The 21,859-nt window shown below is 44.6% G+C and overlaps 1 protein-coding gene across 1 annotated transcript in view; it reads left to right on the forward strand.

Annotated features, from left to right (window-relative positions):
- Nucleotides 1–21,859, forward strand: part of DDX46 (DEAD-box helicase 46) — a 380,459-nt gene that overhangs the window by 20,244 nt on the left and 338,356 nt on the right. The window contains exons 2-3 of the mRNA XM_073620805.1: nucleotides 19,885–20,076; nucleotides 21,340–21,480. Of these exons, the coding sequence (XP_073476906.1) occupies nucleotides 19,885–20,076; nucleotides 21,340–21,480 (333 nt within the window). The remainder of the gene's footprint in view (nucleotides 1–19,884; nucleotides 20,077–21,339; nucleotides 21,481–21,859) is intronic.

Here is a 21,859-nt window from a genome sequence, read left to right on the forward strand (position 1 = left end):
TGATGATCTCTTCCTGGAATTTAAGGAAGGATCCAGTTCGTCCTGAAGCTTTGTAAAGCACATTGGAATAAATATACAGACACTTTTTTTGTACCAGCGTCTGGCCTTACGGGCACTGGTCATTGAGGTCCACCCCTTCCTATGTTAAGGGTGTATTCGTGGACAGAGGGGTTTTTTCACAATACCAGTCGCTGTAGGAATTTGGAAAGTCGTATCTGCGTGAAGGGAGGACAGATTGAAAACCTTCTGTGTATCCCTCCACTTCACTGCTAACAAATTATTACATTTCAAGCAGGCTCTCTCCCCCCCATCTAAGTCGGGATTCTACAAGCCTCCCCACCAAATTTTGCCTCCCCACCAGAGCCCCCCCTGTGCTGTTTTTCCTTCAGGGAAAGAGGGATATATAAAAAAAAAAAGCGCGAATGGCACGCTGCTCGGCGGCTTCCAGGTCTCTCTGTTGATCCCATAGGATCGGAGCTCACGCGTGAAAAGCTTTCTTTTGATAGGAGAGGGGAAGGGCCATAGCAACGGGGGGGGGCAGGGGCTTAGCGCGGCGTTGGCGTCCTCCAACACCCAGCGCGGGGAATGTGTGTTTTAAAAGCACCATTTTTGCGGTTTCAAACTGCGGAGGGACACGAGCGAAGGTATATATGCGGTTTGGTGAACAGGCATTCCTTTGACAAATTTAATACTGCATCAGGCTCAGCATTAATAACAGCAGCAGAGCTGGACAATTGCTCAAGCAATGCATGCATTCCTTCTGGTAGTACCCTCTGCTTTGTGCATCGGGCTATGGTCGGAAGGGAGGTTAAAATCGCCTCAAAAAGGGGCTCTAGAAGGACTATAATCACTAGGGAGCCTAGACCCATGTCAAAAAAGAGGGCATCCTCCCCTGAGAGTAATATGGCTGGTCAGAGTGAGCCTTCAGGCAGCCCCTGTATATATGACTATGGAGGTTTTTTTCTCCAACCATTCTAACTTTGGAGCAAAGAATTGATGCTTAATCGCATCCCAGAATGGGACTAAGCATAACAGATCCCCGTCCATTGCTTAGGACCCTCATGATGAGGAACAAGGGGCGAGAGATGACGAATTTCTCTCAAGGGACTAGCAAGAGGCTGATGTCCGAAGAACCTAATACGAAATGATCAGGTTCGCAGGAAAATTGGTTGGTACAGTCTCTCTGAATTGGTCTGCTCCACACTTTTACTGCCAATAAGCGCAGTCAATCGATGAGCCCACTTCTGGTTTGGGTTCATTAAAGCCTCCTCAATCTGTTCATGCTTTGCCTATCCATTCATGGCTAAAAAAGCTTATGTATTCTGAGTGGGAGCACCCAGATAAACAGTTTTTTTTCTCCAAGAAAGTTTTTAGAAAAGTTCTATAAGTAATGGGGATTTCCAGCAGTTGATGCTGCTATATCCTCTGTACCTCACTTGTCCAGTAGACGATGCTCATATGCTAAAGGATCCAACAGATAAATTGGAATTCCTTTTTAAAAGCTATATTTCGCTCGCAGGTTCAGCCTGCGATCAGAGTATCTCAGTCCTTAAAGGACCAGTTTATGGAGATACTCAAGATTATTCCTGATCAGCAGGCCCAAGATTTGGCCAGGATATCAGAAGCGTTGTGTTTTACAGTAGACGCTATGAAAGATTCTATTCTCCAGGCCTCACAGCTCATGCTAGGGCTGGTACATGTGCATAGAATCCTATGGTTGAAAAATTGGTCAGCCAAAGCACCATGCAAAAGCTCTTGGCCAGTTTCCCATTTCATGGTGAACGGTTATTTGAAGACAATCTGGATAGGTATATCCAAGGAATTTCTAATGGGAAAAGTTCCCTTTTACCGGTTAAAAAGAAGTTAAAGCTTTTTTTTTCTTTTAAAACGTGCTTCTTCTCCAGTGCCAGGGGCATCAGCCTCCAGGCAGTGATGATGGCCTCCACCATCAGGTTCAAGAGGTAAACCTCAGGGTTAGTCCCAGGACCAAAAGAGGACCTGGGAGAGGAAACCCACAAAACAAAATACTAAAGCCTCCTCATGAAGGGGCACCCCCGCTCGCTCGAGTGAGGGAAAGGCTTCTACAGTTTTCAAGGGTCTGGCAGGAACAATGTCAAGATAGATGGGTGGCTTCCTCAATTTCTCTAGGTTACAAACTAGAGTTCCGAGGGTTCGTGTCTCCTCGTTTTCTCAAACGTTCCCAGAGATCCAGTGATCACCGCTGAGGCAGTCCTTTGGACGATACGCGTGCGGGAGTTCCCCTGAATGTCACTGCAGCCACCTTACCAGCTTTGCTGTTACCAGTCACTATATGTTTTTTATCCTAGCACTTGGACTAAGTGCTGTTGATGTGAGTACCTGTCTTTTTTAATAAATGATACCTGTTTCAAGTTATACAGAGAGCACTAGATATTTTCTTTGCATTTTATGTTGTCACGGGAGAGATACAAGTTCTATCTGCGGAGTTTAAGAGGTGCCCGGCTTCCATCTACAAGTTTACCTTAACCACCAGTGGTGGTGAATGCCCTTATGACCTTCCTGTTAGCTCAGGGGTCTATTACGCAAGGTGAGCAGTTTGGCTAACAAATGGTGTGAGCACGGACTAAGGAGCACTTCAGACTTTGCATGAAGCACCCTTAATCACCGCTGACGTCTTTGGTTTTCTATCTACATGTGTGTTTTTACATACGAGCTTATGGACTTTTCATTCATTGATTACTTTAGTTTATTATTTTAGCGCTGCACTGTTCAGTATACTTATTCCCAGGGTTCTATTTCTATCCCCATGGTAGAAGCTTTACCTGAAGGCTCCTCTATCAGGGAAGAGCAGTCCCCTACTCCTTCCGTTAAAGATTCGGAGGAGGAGGGTGAGGAAGCGGAGGTGGCTCCTTCCAAATTTAAGCTTTCCCTAGAGGAGGTAGACAGACTCCTTAAGGCTATCCATGTTACACTTGGCTTAAGTGAGGAAAAGGAGTTATCTTCATGACCGCATGTATACAGGGTTAAATGAGCCTAAGGGGCGAGCATTTCCGGTTCATTCGGTCATTTCTGACGCCATTACTAAAGAATAGGGATGAGCTTCGAGTTCGAGTCGAACTCATGTTCGACTCGAACATTGGCTGTTCGCAAGTTCGCCGAACAGCGAACAATTTGGAGTGTTTGCGGCAAATTCGAATGCCGCAGAACACCCTTTAAAAGTCTATGGGAGAAATCAAAAGTGCTAATTTTAAAGGCTTATATGCAAGTTATTGTCATAAAAAGTGTTTGGGGACCCGGGTCCTGCCCCAGGGGACATGGATCAATCCAAAAAAAAGTTTTAAAAACTGACGTTTTTTCAGGAGCAGTGATTTTAATAATGCTTAAAGTCAAGGAAAAGAGAGTGGGACATAGGGGACAGTGGCTGATGTTGGCCCCATAATGTTCACACCCTAAAATGGCTGGACTATACCGGTACAGGTAAACGATGATAGACAGAATGTATAAAAGGAATTTATTACAAACAGGAAATACATGGTATACAGATTAAAATGCAAAAACAGAAATTCAAAGATCACCAAAGAATATCTGTAAATTACAAAATATTGACTGGTCTGGTTCTCGACTAGTTTCGCGATATTATCGCTTCCTCAGGAGGACCAATCTATAAGACAAATAATATGATGCAATACAAGCAAAAACAATGTACAGTACACTACAAGTAGTGATCTTAAAAACAGCATGTAGAAAGGGGAAAGAATAAAACATGATTACTAGTTCGGCTTACCCTATAATTGGGTGATCGTGTGCGGCACCGGGCCATCCAAACAACTCTCCCCCGCGGCGGACAAGGGGGATAGTTTAGAGCCCTCGAGGGCCCTTTGAGGGCTCTAAACTATCCCCCTTGTCCGCCGCGGGGGAGAGTTGTTTGGATGGCCCGGTGCCGCACACGATCACCCAATTATAGGGTAAGCCGAACTAGTAATCATGTTTTATTCTTTCCCCTTTCTACATGCTGTTTTTAAGATCACTACTTGTAGTGTACTGTACATTGTTTTTGCTTGTATTGCATCATATTATTTGTCTTATAGATTGGTCCTCCTGAGGAAGCGATAATATCGCGAAACTAGTCGAGAACCAGACCAGTCAATATTTTGTAATTTACAGATATTCTTTGGTGATCTTTGAATTTCTGTTTTTGCATTTTAATCTGTATACCATGTATTTCCTGTTTGTAATAAATTCCTTTTATACATTCTGTCTATCATCGTTTACCTGTACCGGTATAGTCCAGCCATTTTAGGGTGTGAACATTATGGGGCCAACATCAGCCACTGTCCCCTATGTCCCACTCTCTTTTCCTTGTACATATTAATTTGGATGATGGTACGGTTTAAATTTTATTACCCTTATTATTTGAGGCTATACTCACAATTTGTGCAATGCTTAAAGTCAAACAATAAAAGTGTAATATCCCTTTAAATTTCGTACCTGGGGGGTGTCTATAGTATGCCTGTAAAGGGGCGCATGTTTCCCGTGTTTAGAACAGTCTGACAGCAAAATGACATTTCGAAGGAAAAAAAACATTTAAAACTACCCGCGGCTATTGCATTGCCGACAATACACATAGAAGTTCATTGATAAAAACGGCATGGGAATTCCCCACAGGGAAACCCCGAACCAAAATTTAAAAAAATGACGTGGGGGGTCCCCCTAAATTCAATACCAGGCCCTTCAGGTCTGGTATGGTTATTAAGGGGAACCCCGCGCCAAAAAAAAAAAACGGCGTGGGGTCCCCCCAAAAATCCATACCAGACCCTTATCCGAGCACGCAACCTGGCAGGCCGCAGGAAAAGAGGGGGGGACGAGAGTGCGCCCCCCCTCCTGAACCGTACCAGGCCACATGCCCTCAACATTGGGACGGTGCTTTGGGGTAGCCCCCCAAAACACCTTGTCCCCATGTTGATGAGGACAAGGGCCTCATCCCCACAACCCTGGCCGGTGGTTGTGGGGGTCTGCGGGCGGGGGGCTTATCGGAATCTGGAAGCCCCCTTTAACAAGGGGACTCCCAGATCCCGCCGCCCCCCCCCCTGTGTGAAATGGTAAGGGGGTACTTACCCCTACCATTTCACTAAAAAACTGTCAAAAATGTTAAAAATGACCAGAGACAGTTTTTGACAATTCCTTCATTTAAATGCTTCTTCTTTCCCCACTCCGTTTTTTTTTTTCTTTCTTTTTGGCGCGGGGTTCACCTAAAAATCCATACCAGACCTGAAGGGCCTGGTATTGAATTTAGGGGGACCCCCCCACGTCATATATTTTTTTTTTTTTTTTTTTTTTAAATTTTGGTTCGGGGTTTCCCTGTGGGGAATTCCCATGCCGTTTTTATCAATGAACTTCTATCTGTATTGTCGGCAATGCAATAGCCGCGAGTAGTTTTAAATGGGTTTTTTCCTTTGAAATGTCATTTTGCTGTCAGACTGTTCTAAACACGGGAAACATGCGCCCCTTTACAGGCATACTATAGACACCCCCCAGGTACGAAATTTAAAGGGATATTACACTTTTATTGTTTGACTTTAAGCATTATTAAAATCACTGCTCCTGAAAAAAACGGCCGTTTTTAAAACTTTTTTTTGCATTGATCCATGTCCCCTGGGGCAGGACCCGGGTCCCCAAACACTTTTTATGACAATAACTTGCATATAAGCCTTTAAAATTAGCACTTTTGATTACTCATGTTCGTGTCCCATAGACTTTAACGGTGTTCGCGTGTTCGAGCGAACTTTTTTCCTGTTCGCATGTTCTGGTGCGAACCGAACAGGGGGGTGTTCGGCTCATCCCTACTAAAGAATGGCAAGATCCAGAGAAAAAGCCCTTTTTTTCCAGAGCCCACAAAAGGCGCTTCCCTTTTTGAGGAGGACCCTTCTGCGGTGTGGAATAAGGTGCCCAGGTTGGATGCGGCCTTTTCACAGGTCTCAAGATCCACAGACCTGTCTTTTGAAGACATGGGGGTTCTGAGGGTTCCAATGGACAAACGCATGGATCTTTTGCTCAAGAGATCATGGCAATCAATCATGAGCAATTTAAAACCAGCAATGGCCACAACTTGTGTAGCCAGGAATCTGGAATACTGGGTGAACCAACTTAGATCTCATATAGTGGCGGATTCCCCCAAGCAGGAGATCTTAGATTCCTTCCCTACCCTGATCTCTGCGGTTGCTTATATTGCAGATGCTTCGGCTGAAGCTATCAAAATGTCAGCTAGGTCTGCAGCTTTAGCAAATGCTGCGAGAAGAGCTTTATGGCTAAAAACCTGGCCAGGTGATACAGCTTCAAAGAGTAAACTTTGTGGTATTCCCTTTTCAGGTGACCTTCTTTTTGGCCCTGATTTAGATAATATCCTAGACAGAACTGCTGATAAGAAGTCCTTCCCAGTCAAAAAGAAAAAGCAGACCCCAAAACGTCTTTTTCGACCTCAAAAAACTCAACAGCAACAGCAGGAAAATAAGTTTCAGGGTAGGAAGAAAAATTGGTCCGCGCAAAAGGCAAAGGGCAAAGGCGGAATTCTCTTCCATCCTCCTTCACAGGCCGAAAACTCACGACTCATCTCTGCGGGTCGGCGGAAGATTACGAGAGTTTCTTCCGCAGTGGTCAGGGATAACTTCAAATCAGTTTATTCTGACCACTCTCTCGCAGGGTTATACTCTCGAGTTTTCCAGAAGCTCCTCGAGATCCAATAAGGGCCCTGGCCATGAAGTCCTCTGGAGGAACTGATGCAACAGGGTGTAGTAATCCCAGTGCCACCAGAACAATGGCACGAGGGCTTCTATTCGCATGTCTTCTTGGTAAAAAAACCAACAGGAAGATTTTGATTCTCAATTTAAAAACACTAAACAGAGCCATCAAATACAGAAGGTTCAAGATGGACTCAATTTTTTCACCGCCAGAAATCTTCTGACTCCAGGTTGTTTCATGGCGTCCGTGGATCTAAAAGATGCATACCTGCATATTTCAATCTCATCCCAGTCCCAGAGGTTTCTCAGGTTGGCGGTAAGGATGGAAGGCAGAATTCAGCATCTGCAATTCAGAGCCCTACCCTTCGGGCCATCATCCGCACCCCAAATTTTCACCAAGGTAATGGCAGAGACCCTAGCTCCGCTGCGTCTTCAGGGAATCGCAGTAATTCCTTACTTAGACGATCTGCTATTTTTCGCCCCCTCAAGAGAGGAATTGAGGAGCAATTTAGGAAGAGCATGCAGCCATCTGGAGTCTCTAGGTTGGATCCTAAATCTCCAAAAATCTTCCCTGGAACCATCTCAGGAGATTCGGTTTCTAGGGTATATAATAAATTCGGTAAGCCAAAGAATTTTTCTTCCTTTAGAGAAGAAAGTAAAAATCCAGGATACAGTGTCTTTCTTGCAGACCAACCAGCAGCTGACGGTAAGATTGGTCATGTCAGCTCTGGGTGTTCTGACTTCGTCAATGCCAGCTGTTCAGTGGGCCAGACATCTGTGGGCCTTTCTTCTTAGATCTTGGGATCACAATGTGGAATCCCTAGAATCAGAGGTAAAAGTTCCAACCCAAGTGAAGAGGTCACTATGGTGGTGGAAAAGGCAGGATATCCTATCGGAGGGGTTAGTCTGGGCCTTTCCAATCGGAAAAAGGCTGACAACCGATGCCAGTTCCTGGGGTTGGGGAGCCCACCTAGAAAAGGGTTTCACTCAGGGAAACTGGTCCAGGAAAGATGCCACCAAGTCCTCAAACTGGAGAGAGCTCAAGGCGATCGACTTGGCTCTGAAGTCATTTGCTCAGGGGCTTCAGGCCCAGCATGTCCAAATACTAACAGACAATGCCACAGCCGTGGCTTATAAAACAGGCAGGGAGGTACAAGGAGCAAATCGCTGCAAGTACTAGCCATGAGCATTCTCCGATGGGCAGAAGGACACTTGCTGTCTTTATCAGCAGTCCATCTAAAGGGATCCCTGAACAGGGTGGCGGATTTCCTGAGCAGGAACCCCATTCAGGAAGCAGAATGGTCGCTGAACCCAGGGGTTTTCGCCATGATTGCCGAAAAGTGGGGGCTGCCAGAGGTGGACCTGTTCGCCTCAAAAGAGAATGCCTTGGTTCCGCAATTTTTTTCCCTAAACAATCACGACGGGTCACTAGGGACAGATGCCTTGGCGTATCCATGGAGATTCCATCTTTGCTACGCTTTCCCCCCATTCCAGTTAATTCCCTTAGTATTAAGGAAAATTCAAAAGGAAATGGTACCGGTTATCCTAATCACGCCCTTTTGGCCAAGAAGGGCCTGGTTTTCAACCGTTCTGAGAATGGCTGTCAGGCCTTATTGGCATCTGCCCCTCAGGCAAGATTTACTATTTCAGGGTCCAGTAAATCACCCAGAGGTAGCCACTTTGGCGCTCACAGCCTGGTATCTAAAGAGCAGCTCTTAAGGATCAAGGGTTTTTCCAACCGGTTAATCTCAACACTATTATCAAGTAGGAAAAGGGTGACTAGAAATATCTATTCCAAGGTCTGGAAGGTTTATAATACATGGTGTAATTCATCTGCCCAGGACCCAGGGAGTCTTGTTACCATTCTGGAATTTTTACAAGTTGGTGCTGACAAGGGACTAGCAGTTAGTACCTTGAAGGTGCAGGTGGCTGCGCTAGCAGTGTTCCTAGAAAGATCTGTGGCCTCAGATCCGTTGGTAACCAGATTTTTCAGATCCCTTACGAGATCCAGACCAGCACCACTTAAGTTGTTTCCCAAATGGGATCTGTCGATTAGTCTTTCAGTCTCTAACAAAGAGTCCCTTTGAACCCTTGGAAGAAGCGCCACTCAGATATCTCACTTTTAAGTCTGTGTTTCTTATTGCCATGGTCTCTGCACGCAGGATCAGTGAGCTTAATGCTTTATCAATTAAGGCACCCTATTTGTCTATCTTCCCAGACAGGGTCATACTTAGAACAGATCAGAAATTCTTACCGAAGGTAGCTTCAGTACAGAATCGTGTTCAGGACATTGTACTTCTGACCTTCTGCCCCAACCCAGCAGGGGAGAAGGAGACTTGTTTTCACATGTTGGATGTTAGAAGAGTTTTGTTATGTTACCTGGAAAGGACAAAGCTCTTTAGACGTTCAGATTCTCTGTTTGTGCTATTTTCGGGCAACAGGAAAGTTTGCCAGGCTTCTAAAATTTCTTTAGCAAGGTGGCTGAAACTAGCCATTTCAGAGGCTTATTCGCATGCAGGTGTGTCTCCTCCAGCAGGAATTTCTGCACGCTCAACAAGAGCATTAGCGGCCACTTGGCCAGAGAGAGCTGGTGCCACCCCTGAACAAATTTGCAAGGCGGCAACATGGTCAAGTTTTCACACATTCGTGAAACATTACAGGCTGGACCTCGCATCTGCTAATGATCAGGCGTTTGGCAGAAAGGTCCTGCAAGCTGTTGTCCCGCCCTAAGGGGGTAAGTCTCTGTTATCCTCTCAGGTGCTGTCCTGAAAGACGCCTTGGGAAAAACCAAGTTAGACTTACCGGTAACTTGTTTTCCAGAAGTCTTTCAGGACAGCAACATCCCGCCCTATTGTATTGTATATACTATGCTGTGACTAACGTATGTGTTTGTGTTCCAGCCGGGGCCGGAGGTCTTCTCTATTACAACTTAGGTATGGTAGGGAGGCGCCTCCCTTTAAAGTTTGGAGGAAGAAGGTGTTTCCTGTTTCCGGTGGGTGGAGTCGCTATCTCTCAGGTGCTGTCCTAAAAGACTTCTGGAAAACAAGTTACAGGTAAGTCTAACTTGGTTTTTCCAGTTTGTAGCTCTGCCTTTGGTCTAGCTAGTGCACTTCGAGTGTTTACAAAGGTCCTGGCTCCTCCTCTAACCAGGTTAGGAGCTCAAGGTATAATGATACTAGCCTACTTAGACCAGGGCTTGACAAATTTGCTTGGAATCTAGGAGCCAGCTAAAAAAGTTAGGAGCCAGGTTTTTTTTAAACGACCGACAAAGCTTTATTTTCAATATAAAAAATAAGTAATCTTAAATTTACACAGACTGCCCCGCTAGAGGCCCGAATAGCGTCACTAAAACGACGGTAAAGCAGCGTTAAAAATAGCGCCGCTTTACCGCCGATGCCCGCCACGGCTCGGTGTGAAAGGGCTCTAAGGGTCCGATCAGGTCCGCCTGAAAAACAGACAGGCGAACCTGATCAGACAGCCCATGTTAAAGGGGCCAAGCAGGGAGATAAAAAATAAATTCATTTTAATTAGGAAAAAAATAAACAGTTTTTATATAAATAAATAAAAATAAAAGCTATTACGAAAAAAAAAAATGCTATCCCCACATTCACTTCCTTCTCTTCACTTTGGGAAGGAGAAGGGTGGGCAGTGAAAACAGGCAGGTATTTCGCATTAGCATTGCGTTAGCATTGCTGGTTGTAATACCAACGGCCACCACAAGATGGCGCCAGATTCCAGAAGGACCGAAGAAGGCCGCAAAGCCGCGGCCTCAATTACCGGCCGGCGCGGCCCGATGCGATCGCACGGGGGGGGGGGGGGGGGGTCGGAGTCCGCACAGACAGGATACCCCCAGCTGTGCCGCCCCAGGTCGCTAATTCTAGTCGCAAATGCGACCTGGCGCCCGGGGTTTGTCGAGCCCTGACTTAGACGATCTACTCTAGATAGATCAATCGGTAGCCCGCTTAAAACCAAAGTTTGGTCACCACAGTCAGCTACCTGGAATACCTAGGTTGGATTCTCAACTTAGAAAAATCCTCCTCAAAACCATCAAGGAGATTGCAGTACTTGGGGCTGATCATAGATACAGCTCAGAAGAGGGTGTTTTTGCCCCAGGAAAGTATCGGTTCCATAAGGGAACTGATTCAGTTGATCAAATCAAAGAAGAATCCTTCTATTCGACTTTGCATGAAAATTGTTGGGAAAGATGATGGCTTCTTTCGAGGCCGTTTCTTATGTGCAGTTTCATTCAAGACTGCTGCAAAACAATTTCCTGTCAACTTGGAACAAAAAGGTCCAAGCTCTGGACTTCCCAATGCCTTTATCCCCCAAAGTGCGTCAGAGCCTCAATTGGTGGTGGATATCCAAGAATCTTCAAAAAGGAAAATCGTTTCTACTAGTTACCTGGAAGGAAGGTGGTAACAGATGCCAGCCTTCTGGGCTGGGGAGCAGTCCTGGAAGAAGCGTCTGTCCAAGGAAAATGGTCCAAATCAGAGATGACCTTGCCCATAAATATTCTAGAGATTCGGGCAGTACGCCTAGCCCTGGATGCTAAGACTACAGAATTATCCTGTCAGGATCCAATATGACAATGCCACAGCTGTGGCCTATATCAATCACCAAGGGGGCACGAGAAGTCGTGCAGCCCAGAGGTGAATCATATTCTATCTTGGGAAAACAACATTCCTTGCCTATCGGCAATTTTCATTCCAGGGATAGGGAATTGGCAGGCGAACTACTTGAGTCGCCAACAATTGTTCCCGGGAGAATGGTCCCTTCACCTCGACATCTTTCTGTCGTCGTGTCAAAAATGGGGAGTTCCAGACGTGGATCTGTTTGCATCCAGGTTCAACAACAAGATCGACAACTTTGTGTCAAGTTCAAGGGATCCGATGGCATACGGAACAGATGCCTTGGTTTTTCTGTAGGATCAGTTTTTCACTGATCTATGCGTTCCCTCCTGTTCTACTGCTTCCGCGCCTTCTCGCAGGATCAAGCACGAAGGGAAGGAGGTGATTCTTGTGGCCCAGGAAATCTTGGTTTGCCGAGATCGTAAAATTGGCAGTAGAGGACCCTTGGACCCTACCGCTATGGCCAGACCTTCTCTCGCAAGGTCCGGTACTCCATCCTACCTTACAAATGCTAAATTTAGCGGTTTGACTATTGAGACCCACATTGTAAAAGATCGTGGGCTGTTAGCTTCAGTAGTTTCTACTTGGTTAATACTAGGAAGCCAGCCTCGAGTCATATACTATAGAATCTGGAAGGCATATGTCTCCTGGTGTGAATCCAGGGGTTGGCACCCCAGGAAAAATATCATAGGTAGGATTCCTACAGATAGTACTCAAGGCCAGAGGTCGGCTTTATCTGTGTTTTCCCCCCCCCCCCCCCCAACGACCACTTGCTTCACATTCTCTGGTTCATAACTTTATTCAGGGGGTAACTCGGATTAATCCTCCAGTCAGGTCACCCCTGAACCCTTGGGACTTAAATTTTAGTCCTGTCGGCTTTACAGAAGCAGCCTTTTGAGCCAATACAAGTTTTTCCCTTGGTCCTCTTGACGAGGAAAAATATTTTTCTTGGTTGCCATATCTTCTGCAGGAAGAGTATCAGAGTTGCCTGCTCTATCTTGTAAAGAGCCATATTGGTTTATTAATAAGGATGAGGTTGTATTGCGGCCTTATCCTGAATTCCTACCGAAGGTAGTATCAGTTTTTCATTTAAACCAGGATATTGTTCTGCCTTAATTTTTTCCAGAACGTGGTTCTGTGGAAGAAAGATCACTACATTCTCTTTATGTGGTGAGAGCAGTCAAAGTCTATTAAAAGTGTCCGCTCCGATTCATAAAACAGATGTTTTGTTTGTGTTGCCAGACATCCTAAAAGAGGACTGGCAGCGTTGAAATCTACTATTTATAAATTGAATCGTCAAGTGATTGTTCATATTAAAGCACACTTTTCCAGGGCTGTTAGTGCTTCTTGGGCAGTGCATCACCAAGCCTTCATGGCTCAGATCTGCAAGGCCGCAACTTGGTCTTCAGTCCATACATTTACCAGATTCTATCAAGTAGATGTAAAAGTTTATGAGGATATCGCCTTTGGGTGCAGTGTACTGCAGGCTGCAGTATGAGTCCTCTAGTCTCTTGGTGCCCTACTTTTATTGTGTCTCCCTCCCTTCAGTTGGCATTGCTATGGGACATCCCACATAGTAACTACTATGGCTCTGTGTCCCGTGATGTACGATAAGAAAATAGGATTTTTATAACTGCTTACCTGTAAAATCCTTTTCTTTGAAGTACATCACGGGACACAGAGGTCCCTCCTCCCTTCTTTAGTATACACGTGTATTGCTTTGCTACAAAACTGAGGTACTCCCACCAGTGGGAGGGGTTATATAGGGAGTGCACTTTTTAATTTAGGGCGTGCCAGTGTCCATCACCTGAAGGTGGCCAATAACCCACATAGTAACTACTATGGCTCTGTGTCCCATGATGTATTCCAAAGAAAAGGATTTTACAGGTAAGCTGTTATAAAAATCCTATTTTTCCTAACGTTCCGCAAACTCGCACCGCCTGAGTGTGAAAAGCCACACTGAAATGAATGGGAGGCAGTTTTCAGGCGCTTTACAGGCTCTATTTCTAGTGCTAAAACGCCTGAAACCAACTCTGTGAAAGGGGTCTTGTATTTACCACTGCATATTAGAGCTGCACGATTCTGGCCAAAATGAGAATCAGGATTTTTTTGCTTAGAATAAAAAGATCACGATTCTCTCAAGATTCTCGCGACGTAAAATCTTTCACATTATACAAAAAAAAAAAGGCTAACTTTCCTGGTTAGATTTTTCTTTTTTTTTTTCCATTCATTAAAGTAATTTTTTCCCAAAAAATGCGTTTGAAAGACCGCTGCGCAAATACAGTGTGACATAAAATATTGCAACAACCACCATTTTATTCTCTATGGTGTCTATTAAAAAAATATATATAATGTTTGGGGGTTCTAAGTAATTTGCTAGCAAAAAAAAATGATTTTTAACTTGAAACCAACAAATGTCAGAAAAAGGTTTAGGGTCGGTTCACACTGGGACGACTTGGGATCCGACTTGTACGCCCTCAAGTCGCCCCAAGTCGCCCCAGAAAGAGATTCACATTTAAGTGAATGGGAGCGTCTTAATAGACACTACTGAAGTCGCTCCGACTTCAGAGCGTACTCCCTGTACTACTTTGATCCGACTTCAGCCTATTGACTATCATTGAAGTCGGATCAAAGTCGGATCGCCGTCGCGCATGATCCGACTTCGGCATGGGACTTGTGCTCAGATGATCTTGAGGGGGAACTCCGCGCCAAATTTTAAATAAAAATCCGGCATGGGTTCCCCCTCCAAGAGCATACCAGGCCCTTGGGTCTGGTATGGACCTTGAGGGGAACCCCCTACGCCGAAAAAGCGGCGTGGGGGGTCCCCCAATCCATACCAGACCCTTATCCGAGCACGCAGCCCGGCCGGACAGCGCCCCCCCATCCTGAACCGTACCAGGCCGCATGCCCTCAACATGGGGGGGTTGGTGCCTTGGGGAAGGGGGGCGCGCTGCGCCCCCCCCACCCCAAAGCACCTTGTCCCCATGTTGATGAGGACAAGGGCCTCTTCCCGACAACCCTGGCCGTTGGTTGTCGGGGTCTGTGGGCTTATCGGAATCCGGGAGCCCCCTTTAATAAGAGGGCCCCCAGATCCTGGCCCCCCACCCTATGTGAATGAGTATGGGGTACATCGAACCCCTACCCATTCACCTAGGGAAAGTGTCAATTTAAAAAAAAACACTACACAGATTTTTAAAGTAATTTATTAGACAGCTCCGGGGGTCTTCTTCCGACTTCGGGGTCTCTCCGGTTCTTCTCCGCGCTCTCCGGGTCTTCTGCCGGGCTCCTCCGCTATTTTCTGCTCTTTTGCCGCTCTTTTGCTATAGCGGAGGAGCCCGGTCTGCTGCCTTCTTCTCTTCGGGGGTCTCTCCGGTTCTTCTCCGCGCTCTCCGGATCTTCTGCCGGGCTCCTCCGCTATTTTCTGCTCTTTTGCCGCTCTTTTGCTATACCGAAGGAGCCCGGTCTTCAGTCTTCTGCCTTCTGCCCTCTTCTCCTGATGTTGACACGACGCTCTCTGGGGCTGGAATGCACTCTGAGCGCTCCGCTCTGACTTATATAGGTAGTGACCACCCCCCTTATGCCGTCACAGTCCCTGGGCATGCTGAGACTGTGACGTTTTAGGGGGCGTGGTCGTCACCCAATGACCACGCCCCCTTATGCAGTCATAGTCCCAGCATGCCCAGGGACTGTGACGGCATAAGGGGGCGGGGTTACTGCCTATATAAGTCAGAGCGGAGCGCACAGAGAGCATTCTAGCCGGAGAGAGCGTCGTGTCAACATCAGAAGAAGAGGAGAGGGCAGAAGACGGAAGACCGGGCTCCTCCGCTTTAGCAAAAGAGCGGCAGAAGAGAGCGGAGGAGCCCGGAGGAAGATCCGCAGAGCGTGGAGAAGAACCGGAGAGACCCCCGAAGTAGGAAGAAGACCCCCGGAGCTGTCTAATAAAATACTTTAAAAATCTATGTAGTGTTTTTTTTTTAAATTGACACTTTTTCCCTAGGTGAATGGGTAGGGGTATGATGTACCCCATACTCATTCACATAGGGTGGGGGGCCGGGATCTGGGGGCCCCCTTATTAAAGGGGGCTCCCGGATTCTGATAAGCCCTCCGCCCGCAGACCCCGACAACCAACGGCCAGGGTTGTCGGGAAGAGGCCCTTGTCCTCATCAACATGGGGACAAGGTGCTTTGGGGGGGGGGGGCCCGCAACGCGCCCCCTCCCCCAAGGCACCAACCCCCCCATGTTGAGGGCATGCGGCCTGGTACGGTTCAGGAGGGGGGGGGGGGGCGCTCGCTCGTCCCCACTCCCATTCCTGTCCGGCCGGGCTGCGTGCTCGGATAAGGGTCTGGTATGGATTGGGGGGGACCCCCCATGCCGTTTTTTTCGGCGTAGGGGGTTCCCCTCAAGGTCCATACCAGACCCAAGGGCCTGGTATGCTCCTGGAGGGGGAACCCATGCCGGTTTTTTATTTAAAATTTGGCGCAGAGTTCCCCCTAAAGATTCATACCAAACACAGTGGCGGGGATCCAAGTCGGATCCCCGTTCATTGAAAGTCGGACACATGTCGCAGGGCAAAGTCGGATCCACAAGTCGCGTTGAAGTCGCGTTGCAAAGTCGCGTTGAAGTCGTGTTGCCCCTGTGTGAATCGAGCCTTAGTGTTTGTGTGTAAGTGGAAAAAAGTTTAACCACTTAAAGTCTATTCCATTGACAAATTGTTACAATGTTTATACTTAAATTCAACTGATAAAGAATATTTTGTTTCTTGGCAGACTGCCCGGTTTTTCTCTCCCTTTCTTTTGAGGGCTGTGGCTTCAGAAGAGCAGAGAGAATTCTTTGCATAGAAAGAATTGTGAAACACTTTTTAGTCAAGATGGCGATAACGATTCTGGATGATTAATCACGATAACGATTCTTGACGATTAATTGTGCAGCTCTACTGCATCTAGATATTTAAGAATAAATTTGCCTTTTTTTTTTTTTCCAACTTTACTTCTTAAATAATACACCACGCTTTTTTTAAGGCGGCTTACACTGCATCCAATTTGCATGACATTTTAAAATCCATTCATTTGAATGAGGCTGGTTCACATATGTGCATTGCATTTGCACTCCGCATTGCCCAAAAAACATGCGTTTTCTGTGCATTGCGGTGCGAATTGCAAGCACATTATCTTCTGGGGGAACGCAGCTGATTCGCAGTTGCATTCCGTTGTGAACAGGATAAAATCCTGACCTGATCTTGATGTAAACCTGATCCTGATCACAAACTGATGTGAAACGCTGAACAACTACTTTGTCAATTAGCTGTGAAAAGGGAGCTTCAATTCGCACCGCACATGTGTGAACCCATGTTTAAGATTATTATCCGATTAATCGAAACAATAATTGGCCAACTATTTATAATATTATATAGTTAAAGGATCACTAAAGAGATATATAGATATATCTATATATATATATATCTATATATAGATAGATAGATAGATAGATAGATAGATAGATAGATAGATAGATAGATAGATATATATATAGATATATATATATAGATATAGATATATATATATAGATATATATATATATATATATATATATATATATATATATATATAGATATATAGATATATATCTATATATATATAGATATATAGATATATAGATATATATCTATATATATATAGATATATATCTATATATATAGATATATATATATATATATATATATATCTAGATATATCTATATCTGCAACTAACGATTATTTTCATAATCGATTAGTTGGCTGATTATTGTTTCGATTAATCGGTTAATAACCTTAAAAAAAAAAAAAAAAAAAAAAAAAAAAAGTGTGGTGTATAATTTAGTTAATATGTAAAGTTTAAAAAAAAAAAAGGAATTCATTCTTAAAGTGGAGTTCCACCCAAAAGTGGAACTTCCACTCATCGGATTCCTCCCCCCCTCCGGTGTCACAGTTGGCACCTTTCAGGGGGGAGGGGGGTGCAGATACCTGTATATTACAGGTATTTGCACCCACTTCCGGCATAGATAGCCGCGGTTATTTACGCCACTTCCTGTTCCTCCCCCCGCTGTCTGCTGGGAAACACACGGGTCCCAGAGACAGCAGGGACCATCCGTATTGCGCTGCGCGACTCGCGCATGCGCAGTAGGGAAGTGAAGCCGCAAGCCTTCACTTCCTGATTCCCTTACCGAAGATGGAGGCTGCAGCACCCGAGGACCGAGAGATGGTTTGGCCTTGGGTGCCGACATCGCGGGCGCCCTGGACGGGTAAGTGTCCATGTTTTAAAAGTCAGCAGCTGCAGTATTTGTAGCTGCTGACTTTAAAAAAAAATAAATAAATAAATTTCGGCGGAGCGCCGTTTTTAAATATCTCTATGCTATGGTAAATATAAATAATCAACTATATGGTTAGAGAGCAAAATATCTAATCCACTCTGAGAATGACAGACAGAAGAGATATACTGTATATACTATTAGAGGAGAGATAAGAAAGTTCGTTCAATTTTCTAATCGTTAGAGGGGTCAAATCGACATTCATTTTCAACCACAGTAATGGGAAAATTTGGAAATAATAAAAAAAACTTCTTGGTGAAAGGAATTATCAGACAGTGTATGTGGTTTTCGTTCAGAAATTACAATTATTTTAAAAACAAGTGAAAATTTCAAACATTCTTTCATTCATCGAAATGTACAAAGATTTTTGGTCTGAATATTCTCATCTGAAAATTGATCGGTGTGGCCAGCATAAGGCTCGGTGCACACCTATGCAGTTTGCTTTTGATCTGTTTCTGCAGTGCTCTTAGCCGCTTTGATTTTTGCGCACATGATTTTGTGGCGAATTGCGTTTTTGCATGTTTTTTGGCCAGTTTGTTGTTGGACAGATTAAAAAAACACAAATTGCTGCAAAAACTCATTACATGCTTTTCTGCAGCTTCTCCATTGAAGTATGTTGAACCAAAAAAGCACCGTTTTGCGTTAAAAAAAAGTCACTGACGCTTTCCAAATACGCAGTGGCTGAAAAAGCATAGATGTGAACATGTCCCATAGGAAACCATGTAAATGAACTGTAGTCCGTTTCTGCAAAAAGCAACAAAAAACACATAGATGTGAACCAGGTGTAAGACGTTTAGTAACATAATGGGGTTAAAGAAACGAATATTGGCCCTTTATAGTACAAAAAAAGCAAATAATCACTACTGTAAGGGATTCATTTTTTTTTTTTTTACTGTAGAACTGTGAAAGAAATGGTTACAGTAGCGATTATTTGCTCTTTTTTATTTGCTCTTCTATAAAGGGCTCAGTTTAGTTTTTTTTTTTTTTTTTTTTTTAAACCACATTATGTTACTGGCCGATTAATCGATTATGAAAATAGTTATCGATTAGTTGTTTCAGAATGAATATATATATATATTATATTATATTTTTTTAAATAACAAACATGTTATACTTACCTCCACTGTGCAGCTCGTTTTGCACAGAGTGGCCCCCGAACCTGGTCTTCTGGGGTCCCTCGGCAGCTGTCTCGGCCCCCCCCCCCCGCAAGGACTCAACACCTTCATGCAAGCTCCCTCACATGGTGTTGAGTGCTTGCGGGCTCTCTCTCGTGATACAGTGAGCGGCTATGTCCGCCGGCTGTATCAGTCGCCCCCAGCGCGCCGCGTTATTGGATGTGATTGACAGCAGCATGAGCCAATGGCTGTGCTGCTTTCAATCCATCCACTCTAGCCAATCAACGGCCAGGCTGAGCGGCGAAGAGGATGTCAGGGGCGAGCGCGGGACTTTCGAGGGGTCAGGTAAGTAAGGCGGGGGGCTGGGCAGGGGGGCGGTATTGTCGGATGTTTTTTCACCTTAATGCATTAGGGTGAAAAAACTTTTACCTTTACAACCCCTTTAAGTCTAACTCGGCTTTTTTTTCCCTCCAAATAGATGTGAATTTATTTTAAGTTTTTTATTTTTTGCAAAAGGTGGAGCTAGCCTTTAAGTTGAAGAAAAAATATTGAAGTCTCAAAGCTTTGTTTGATGCAATTAATTATTGCAACCCGCATCCCAAATTAGTTGCACTGTGTATATAAAACAACTTTCATTTTGTTTACCAGCTGTAAATATTTAAAAGAATTTGTATAAACTAAAGTAGTGATGCCCAGTGATAAACCATAAAGTTTCGTCCACATTTGGTTAATTTTGTGAAGTTAACATATCCGATCCACAGTGCTTACAGACTAGTGTCTATCATTCTCTACAACTTCATACTGTGATCAACCCACCACCTTAGTATATCTATCCTCTTACCAAAAAGACAGACCCCAAGGTATAGGAGGTCTGAAATAACAGCATGATATAGTCAGCAATAGATCATCCACTCAAGAGACACTGAACGGCACTTCTCGTCGTGAAGAAATGATTGCGACATATAGTCCTTTGATGTGATCAAAAAGAATAAAAATGTGTAAACCTTTTCTCTATTTAAATCTAGATGTGGCTTATATCATGTTAGTATTGTTGATTTATGATTGATGTTACTTCTTGCTTTTAGACATTACCGAAAACGCTCATCATCACGTGGTCGCTCTGGCAGCAGGTCAAAAAGCCGCTCACCGCCTGATAAGAGATCCAAAAGAGATGACCGCCGATCCCGAAGTCGGGAGCGTGACAGAGATCGTAGAAGGGAAAGATCACGTAGCAGAGATCGCAGAAGATCACGATCCAGAGATCGAAAGCGTCCTGGGTAGGTTTTTTTTTTTTTTTTTTTTTGTTCATTCACACATGCAGCTACTGCTGCCCCTCTGAAAAGTGATCTGTGGTGGATCTCTTTTCAGAGGGCTTTTGATATGTCACAACCTCACCTCCTTTTATAACCCTCAAAATGCCACCCCTGGGAGGCTGCATACCTGTTTTTAAGTGGGCAGTTACAGGGCCATTAAAATCGCAGCTCGTCTGCCTGTGTGTGACAGCAGAAGTTTGTGTTCCACATTCAATTACAACTGCAAAGTCTTAATGAGAAAAAATCACTTATGTTAATGACTAATGCCCATAAGGTAGTGTTTGTCTTCATTTTGTATAGGATGTACAGTATATAATACAGCAATACTGCAGAGAGGTCGCAGAGGTGCTGGCAAAAATTGTTGCTGTTTCAGTAGACAGTATCTGAGTGGTTTGCTTTCCCAAGGTGACTTCCAGGACATTGCTGAGAGGCTCCTCCCACCTAAAGCAAAAAACACTTAAAGTGAAACTTTACTTTCTCAATCAACATTGACTATTTTGAATCCTTATGTCGCTAGCATTAATAAATAGAAAAGTATATCATGTTTACTTAAACATTTTTTTTACATTTCTTTAGTTACTTCCTAGTTTCCGTGTCTAGGCAAATTATGTCTCATATTCTTGGAGTCTTCAGGAGGGAAGGAGGGGGTTTTCTCAGCTAAGCACACCTGCCTGCATGCCTGAGCTAAGGGCAGATGGATTCCAGTGAGTGAATGCTACATGAATCATCTTCCCTTATTCAAGATGGCCACAGCCAGAAATGCTAGGGGGCATTTTTCTAAGTGATTTCTCAGCAAAATAAAGCATGGGCGACATGGATGGGTTAATTTGCTTTAAATATTAAAAATCAATGAAATGGCTCTTTTGGTTTTTGGTGCTTTTAATGCAGTAGATTTCCTCTGTAAGAAGGGCTTATAAGGGGGCCCACAAGACTGCAGGTCATTTTTTTGTGTTTCCTCTAGCCGGGTAGGTTCACAGTTTGAACACTTCTAGCCGGGGGGGGGGGGTTTATTGGGGCTGTTGCTCCCTAGCCTTTTCTGTGTGTAGGCGCCGTTATTGAACTCCCCGTCATTCTCTATGGCATGGCTGCCCTGGAGCCCTTTCCCTCTGTGCCTGATAAAGACCTGAGCCGAGCTTCCTTGGAGCGCTGCTGGGGTCTCTAGGCCACAGTCCAGACTCTCAGTGTGGTTTTTTTTTCCAAAATTTTTTTTTTCGTGTTTACTTATAGCCGACGACCAAGCAGAGAGAGGGAGCGTAGTAGAGAGAGAAGAAGATCCCGCAGTCGTGAAAGAAGACGTTCTAGGAGCAAAAGCCGCAGTCGACGGTCACGATCTACTAGTCCAAACAAAACAAAGAAGAGGGAAATAAGGTATATTACTGAAAAGATGTCTGTTTTTTTTTTTTTTTTTTTTTGGAGGATAAAGAGGTGGGTTTTCCTTTTGTAAGTCAGATATTGTCTACATGTTGTGATTTCAAAGGATAAACTTGGATGAGTATTTTGTGGGAGAAAGGAAATGTTCATTAAATAGTGGAGGAAAAGTCTAATGCTATCTCTTCTCAAAAAAAACCTCTCCTCCTCCCCTCTATCCTGCCTAACCAGTTTAAAAAAAAAAACACTCTGGTCCACTCGTGTGATTCTGCAGCTCTGACTTCCCTGTCTCAATGAGTGACTGCTGCAGGGGAGACCAGGGAGTGCTGACAATGGCTGGGCACTACAAGATCACATGATCGGGGCAGATTAAAAATTG

This window comes from Aquarana catesbeiana, linkage group LG03 (assembly GCF_042186555.1).
Source record: "Aquarana catesbeiana isolate 2022-GZ linkage group LG03, ASM4218655v1, whole genome shotgun sequence".
Taxonomy (NCBI): domain Eukaryota; kingdom Metazoa; phylum Chordata; class Amphibia; order Anura; family Ranidae; genus Aquarana; species Aquarana catesbeiana.